This window comes from Melitaea cinxia, chromosome 5 (assembly GCF_905220565.1).
Source record: "Melitaea cinxia chromosome 5, ilMelCinx1.1, whole genome shotgun sequence".
Lineage (NCBI taxonomy): Eukaryota > Metazoa > Arthropoda > Insecta > Lepidoptera > Nymphalidae > Melitaea > Melitaea cinxia.
The window spans coordinates 9,908,267-9,916,028 of record NC_059398.1 but is presented as its reverse complement, the minus strand read 5'-3'; the positions used below and the strand labels follow the sequence as shown (position 1 = coordinate 9,916,028).

At 31.3% G+C, this 7,762-nt stretch overlaps 1 protein-coding gene across 1 annotated transcript; it reads right to left on the bottom strand.

Moving 5' to 3' along the window:
• Window positions 1–4,474: 4,474 nt before the first annotated feature.
• Window positions 4,475–7,536, bottom strand: LOC123653561 (40S ribosomal protein S15Aa). Its single transcript, XM_045589555.1, has 3 exons — window positions 7,425–7,536; window positions 6,916–7,213; window positions 4,475–4,594 (listed from the first exon to the last, which is right to left on the bottom strand). The coding sequence occupies exons 2-3, from the start codon at window positions 7,209–7,211 to the stop codon at window positions 4,501–4,503; spliced, it is 390 nt and encodes a 129-aa protein (XP_045445511.1). The 5' UTR covers window positions 7,212–7,213; window positions 7,425–7,536; the 3' UTR covers window positions 4,475–4,500.
• Window positions 7,537–7,762: the final 226 nt, after the last annotated feature.

The following is a 7,762-nucleotide window of genomic DNA, read 5'->3' as shown; positions in this document are numbered from 1 at the left end:
CAATGTGCGGCATCGTCAGCAGCTGCTGCCCGGTTCCATTCGCCCGGTAACGGAATGTCAAACACAAACATATTGGCGGTTCAACGCTTAAACAACTTTTGTAGGCCAAAGTGTATGAAAAATATACCATTAATTTGTTTGTTTTAAAGTAAAATAACTTACTGAATATACAATAGTAGATAATTATTTATTATGTATAATGTTTTCTGAATTTCAAAATAGCCACGGTACTTTAACCGACTTCTAAAAAGGAGGAGGATCTCAATTCGAGTGTATTTTTATGTATGTTACCACAGAACCTTTTACTGGGGGACCGATATCTAATAATACGTATTTGCTTGACTATTTATATTATTTTCAGAATTTTTTAAAGAAAATAATTTAAAATACCTATGTTGTTTAATACCGCATAACTCTTTATTGGCTATACCGATTTTGATGATTCTTGTTTTAGTCGAAAGCTGATGCTTGTAAATGAGACTACCATTTAAATTTGATCCGATGACTACTTTTTGAATAATATTTGATAACCTGTATTTACTTGAATAATTTTTCGTCTACTTAAACAAAAACAATTATACGTATATTAATACCGTCAGTGCTAAGTCACTCTCAAAAGATTCCGATGAAATTGTCTTAATCTATATAGGTATCAAGGGTGAATGAAAATTGTGCAACTAATTTTCTGAAAAGCAATTACAAAATAATGTCCTATAGTTATAGCATAGGCAAAGCATAACTGACAAAGCGTGAATCAATAGAGTGAAGATACTTGATAGTGGTATATTTTAATTAATATAGAAATAGAACCTGGGCAAACAAGTTTAATAGTAGATACCTATAAAATTCCTCGAATATTGTTTCTAATTATTTAATTTTCCACTTTGTTTATATAGGTACTTATAAAATAAGCTAGCTGTCTCTACGCTATAGTAGAATGTTATTTGAAAAATTTACTAACTATAAAATTTGACTTAAAAATACTAAGGAATACTAAATATTAAAGAATAGCTTTTATACATGTCGAAGTAAATGCATGTAGCAATACACGTTTATTATTACAAATTAAATTTGAAGTTCATAGCTATAAAACATTAGTGTTTCTTACCAGTATCGTAGCGTAAGGAGTGCCGGGAGGGGGGGGGGGGGGGGCATACCCCCGGGCGGCAAACGAAAGGCGGCGACAAAATAACCACGATTTTTTTCAATTTTAATAGATTGAATTGCTTTATTGAAATCGGTTAATGAACATACCTAATAAAATTGTGCTTGCAATATGTAAGTTGAATTAATTTGCTAAAAAATTAAATGAATTGGTAGGGGCGGCAAAAACCACATTACACAACTGAGTATTACCCATTCAATATGACATAGCCATACCCATGCTGTAATGCCGGGTTCAGAGTAAACCCATTTGCCATTGACAAAAACCACCTCATGCGCCAAATGCTTTCAAATTAATCAAAGTTGGTGATAGAAATTCCAAGATCAGATAGCTTGTTGAAACGCAATACGTTGATAAACAGCATAGACATTATATTAAGTGTACGCAGTAAAAGTAATATAACTATTCTTATAGCCATTACATGATTATTAAATGTACGGTGGGTCTTGAAGTAACTCATCAAATGTTACATAAAACAACTTAAACAACAGATATTTTACAAACTTTAAAATATGACAGCCTACTTTAAGTTGCACCATGACGTAGCAGGTACCTACGTCTCAGAGTACGTATTCAAAGTTGGAGCTAGTCAAGAGACTAAGAATAGGTTCTGTTCAACTGTAAGCGGCAATAGGAACTTAACATCTGCACCGTGTAGGATCGACCCCGTTCGGATAAGACTAACAATAAAATTCCTAAGCAGTAATGACGTGCATATTGTATGACATTATTTACTTCTTAAAATTAACGTAACTTTTACACAACGCTACATCAATTTTCAAAATAAACAAGGACTAGGTACTATTTTCTGGCATTGGTACCAGAAAGGGTTATTGAACCGAGAACAAAAATAAATACGTGAAAGTAGTGCGGATGTTGACGGGGAAGTTATTTTTAATTAGTTAACGTCGTCTTTGTTTTCTTACATGATGACGCTGATGATCTTTGAATAAAAGACAATATTCTTCGATTTTTACACCGTTCCGCCATACGAATTCATCTAAAGATAAATAATTATAGGCTAAAATAAATTTTGCGCAAATGTCAAAATTAAAAACAATAAGACAAGAATTCCACCTTACATCACACCCATCCTGTTTAAACCCCGTACCTAGATTACCTACTACACTAAAGAATTTTATTATAAATCGCTTAGTAAATAAAAATTAGTATGATTTGTCTAAACTGCAAATTTTATACTGCCAATCCCTATTTAGCTAATCACAACGTAAGTTAAGAAATGTATAGTATAAATTAATAAGCGTCTCTATTTATTTGAGATGGTAATTTAAACTTAACCTACTTGCAGTAATTGAATAGTACTGAGTGTACAGACTTGAATATAACTTAAGACCACGTTTTTAATTTTTCGTAATAAACCACATGTAGAAAAAATAATTAACATCGCTTCTTTTTAGCAAATAATTTTGGTTAAATTGTATTTGGTGCTTGTTTGTAATCAGTAACTAAATTCTCCAATAAATTAACGGAAGTAGGTAATCAAGTTTCTGTTAGCTTCTAGCGGTCTAGTCTCTAAAACTAAAGCGTAAAAATATTTTGAGCGTAACTTAGAAAATAGCTAAGTACTAATATAAGCTTACGTTAACTTTACTATTAAAACATAAGGAAGCAATAAATTTCTTCAAATTAGACTAAGGATAGTAACTTATTAACTCTAGACCAATTTGTACTAGTACGAATTATATGTTGCCATCGGACCACCTTATCTTATTTTAATCACTACGCTTCAGCCTGTAATATCCCACTACTGGGCATAGGCCTCTTTCCCCATGTAGGAGAAGGATCAGAGCTTAATCCACCACGCTGCTCCTATACGGGTTGGCGGATATATTCCCTACTGTAACTATCGCTATCAGGTGTACATGGTAACAACCGCGACCCGTCGGTCGCCGTCGTAAGCCGTCGCTTAACGTGCTCTCCGAGGCACGGTGGGTAGACCCACAAGGACTACTCAACACCCAGACCACGGCAGTCACTACAAGAGTTGTTAATAATAAATATTTAAAAATATTTTGAGTTGATAAAACAATAACATTTTCGGTAGGAAAAATGAACTTTTTCAATGTTCTTTTGAACGAAAATAATTGTAATTTTATTTGTTTACTGGCTGTGCCCGCGGGAACTTCGTCCGCGCGGAATTTAATAAAAGTTATTTTTCAATTCGCAGAGTTAAATAAATTTCTAAAATAAAAGTAGCCTATGTTACTCCTTATTACATCAGCTATCTGCCAGTGAAAGTCCCTTCCAAATCGGTCCAGCCGTTTCAGACATTAGGCGAGACAGATAGACAAAAATTGTAAAACATGTTATTTTGGTATATGTACCGTGTATACATCTATATTCATTTAGTAAACAGCGGTTATTTTATTATTACAAACAAACACTCCAATTTCATTTATTTGTATAGATTACTATTTATATAGTATATTTTTTTATAATTTTCCTTTTGGGTTTTTAGTTGTGTTTGCTCGCGAATTTTGTCGTATTTATCCATATTCACAACATATTATACAAATCTTGGAATGTTTGTAGTCACTATTATTGTCATCGCAAATATTTTGGTAATTGATATTGTCTTTAAACGGGATTTTTTAGCTTTTTCACTTGCTTTGTTCGTAGGTCTTTTCTTTGCTTCTTTAACGTTTTCACTCTTTCTTTGGTTTTTTATTTTTTTCATGAGCTGTTTCCTTTTTTAGTTTCTAGTACAGTTTTATTAGGAGTAGCAGTGATTATTTGTGAATGATACATGCGTTTTTCGTTTTAGGACCTCACGAGAAATTTATGGTTCAAAAGATATTAGTTTAAATTTTCGTTGAATTCAATGGAGCATAAACTTTAATTTGGGCCTACAATTTTTTTTAAGTCACATTAGCACGAATTCTTTTTTCACGTGTCCTAATTGAATAAGAAATGAAATATCAGAAACCCAACAATATAGTATATATAGTCTACAAATATATGCTAAATATTAAGAGGAAAGTTTTTTCCCGATGATTTGATGCTATCTCGTTTTTAAAATCATTTTGATTTTGTTTTTTTCTTTTTTTTGTAAAACAAAGCTAAAAGGTGGTTACTGCATATTTTTTTAAACTTGAGATACCAAAAAGAAACTAATGTAGTAAAGTAACTAAGTAAACAGAATATTCTAAAAAACTATTATATATAAAAATGAGGCATTTCTAGTCATATTACAAGCATTGAATAAAAAGTATCTCTATTAAATAAAAAATTTATGACAGAAAAATTAGTAAAGGTCTGATAAATATTGAGAAATAAAACAAGAAAACATACATTTTCATATGTATTCAGTAAACTTAGAAAAAGAAACCTAATATCTTCCCTCCAAGATGTTTCCTTCTGGCTTCTTCGTGATCCATGATACCTCCACTTGTGGTCAGAACAAGGTAGCTGAAAATAAGAATTTAAAAATTAGTACATTTCAAAATATTCAAATGTAGTTTGAGTTTCTCGTTTTTTTTTTTTTTTTTTTTTATGTTGTCGATGGAATGAACAATGTTTGCTATAAAGCAACATCAAGATGTGCCATTGACATTTACTGTAGCACAACGTATCAAATGACGACCAACAAGAACTATTGGCGATCCGCGGTAGTTGTGCTTAAATTAGAAATGTTTTTATATGTGTAGACAGATCCACAAATTATTATATAAAAGATATTTAAGAAATATGAATTGCGAGCAATAAAAGTCAAAACAATTATTTTAAGAATTTGTGTGAGAAATTGTGTTTTGCGTGTGATTTGTTGTGGAGTGTTGTTATTTTAACATCAGGCGAAATCTGTTGCCTAAAAATTTATATAAATTTCAGCTGTGATCCTTCAAGTTTATCTAAAAATTTGGATTTAGGTTTTGTTTTGGTACAAGTGAAATATACTACAAGTAATTGTATGTTTGTCAGTCAGTATGTGCATACATCATATAAAACTGCTTTTAATATGGAGTTTCATAAAACTTAGTATATTTTATAGGGGCACTATAATATTAATAACATTTTACATCTGAATTGAATTAGTCTGTAAATGTACCAATGCTGGTCAGAGGCTTCTTTTCTGTATACACTAAGCTACTCCACTTCTAATTTGCGGATATGTTCCTACAACAAGTAATGATCACCAACATGTATTTATGATAACCCACAAAAAAAGGTTTAACATGCTCTCGGAAGCAAGGTGAGGAGATTCAGAAAAACACACAGGTCAGAATCAAATATTTACACAAATATCTGATCCAACAACCGCTTTCGTGAAGTGGTGCAAGTACTCGCAAAAAACTGACAGTTTACGGGTTCAATTCCCGCTCAGGATACATATATGTAATTGTACAAATATTTCTTTCTGGTTTGAATGTCTGTCCTTGTGAATCTCCCCACCGTGCCTCTGAGATCATGTTAAGCCGTCAACCTGATTGTATCATAATTACCTGATTGCGATTGTTACTCATAGTAGGGAACAATATGCAGCACGCTGCAGTGGAGTAGTGTAGTGGATTAAGCTTCGATCCTTCTCCTACATGGAGAAAGAGGACTATGGTCAGCAGTAGGATATTACAGGCTAAATGTGAATACTGATCCAAGTCACAACCACTTATGGCAACTACTTAAAATTTCTAATACTAGCATCCAAGCATATAGAGTTGCTAAGAAAATAAAAATTCAATACATTGGTAACATTATTCTATTAAATCAATTAAGTGTTTCATACACTTACAGTTTTTTGCATTAAAAATGTGATGACAACAGAAACTGTAACATGTGATGACAACACAAAATATGTCTCTTTAGAAAACCAAGCATATCCCATATTTTTCCAAGCATATAAAGTTGCTGGTACAAGCGAACATTAAAAAATCAGAAAATTTGTTACATTCTATCAATTCAATTAAAGTATTTAATACACTTAGTATTTTTTTTTTTTATTATATATATATCTATATTAAATCAACAATGTATTTAAGGTATTTAATTAGATAAGGATTAATGCTGTATTGGTTAAAATCGTTTTGAAAATTAGCCATTATTTGTGGTAAAAATTAAATGACAAAAAAATGTTATTGTGGAATATCCATAAGAGATAGACATACACCATAGCGGAGTTTTCTGTAGACCTTTTTAATGTGTACAACACTTAGTACATTATTTTGATAAATCTCGTATGGTTCAGCCTGCATTTGCAATTTAAGCGAAAAAAATAAAAAAAAAAATTACGACATGACATTAGAAAACTCAAAAATAACAGTATTTCTCCATTATTTAATGGATGTTATTATACATATAAACCTTCCTCTTGAATCAATCTATCTATTAAAAAGAACCGCATCAAAATCCGTTGCTTAGTTTTAAAGATTTAAGCGTACATACGTGTGCAGGGACAGAGAAAGCGACTTTGTTTTATACTATGTAGTGATTATTATTTTTTATAATTATTTTAAGCAATGTAATTTTTACTGTTTTATTTATAATGTATCCTTGCTAAATGAATTATTGTTTTAACCAGACAAATTGTATTTAATGTTGTGTATACCGGTAATGATAACTGTACTCAGACTAACCAATTTAAACTAAAGCTAAATTATCAGCAAACTAAGGCCTAAAAGTATGTACGCAATGCAACTTAATAAAATTGAAATAATCATATCGAAAATTTTTGATTTTAAATTAGTAACTACTTAAATGATGACGAAAATTTCATAAAATACAGAAAAAAAGCTTACCCAAACTGCCGGGATGGGAGCAGGTTAGTCCACCTCTCAATATCGTTAATAGGTACATCGAATCTGGGCGAGATAACTCCACATTTATTCAACCTTCCCGTGAGGTTTACTACGATTTTACCGGCTCTGTGGTCATCAACGATTTCGAATTCACCGATGTAACCGTGCTTCATCATCACTGTTAAAAACTTGACGATAACTTTAGAGCAAGGCCGGATAAGCACTTGTCTTTTTCCCCTTTTCTCAGCATTGTGAATTGATTTTAGAGCATCACTCAATACATTCATGCGCACCATGGCTGAAATAACACAAGTTTAATATAAGTTATAAAATATTGAGGTTGTAAGAAACTGTACATGAGTAAATGTCAAAACACTGGATAACATTGAATATAATTACTTAATACCCGCAACTATTGACAAAATATTATTTTATAAAACGAACACAGTGAACACTTTCACTCAAAAATCTATCAATTTTAATTTAAAACAAGGAATTGTTATGATTACCTAGGATTTAAAACCCGCCTCGACAATCCGTAATGACAGGTTAACCCAAAAAGAAAGATACAATATGGGCCTTCTAGGGTTGTCAGCAATCAACGCACAGATTATATCACGAATCGAATGTATTGCAGCGTAAAAAATATTCATAATTTCATAGTGTAAAACATAGAGTAAAAATATTCCGTTCTAAAATTTGAATGCAAATTTGTTAGTATAACTTTGTTTTTAAAATAGAATATTTTATGGTATTCTACTTCTTTATAAATTATAGATCGTATTATTTAGTATATTTATTATTGTAAATTGTAAATATTATTAATGTTATGGAGAACTAAAGTTAC

Excerpts from the sequence above, each read along its gene's own strand:
- LOC123653561 (XM_045589555.1), bottom strand. The coding sequence starts at position 7,211 with ATGGTGCGCATGAATGTATTGAGTGATGCTCTAAAATCAATTCACAAT. Across the intron at positions 4,595-6,915 it reads CTCCCATCCCGGCAGTTTGG|CTACCTTGTTCTGACCACAA; the intron begins GTAAGCTTTTTT and ends TCTTATTTTCAG.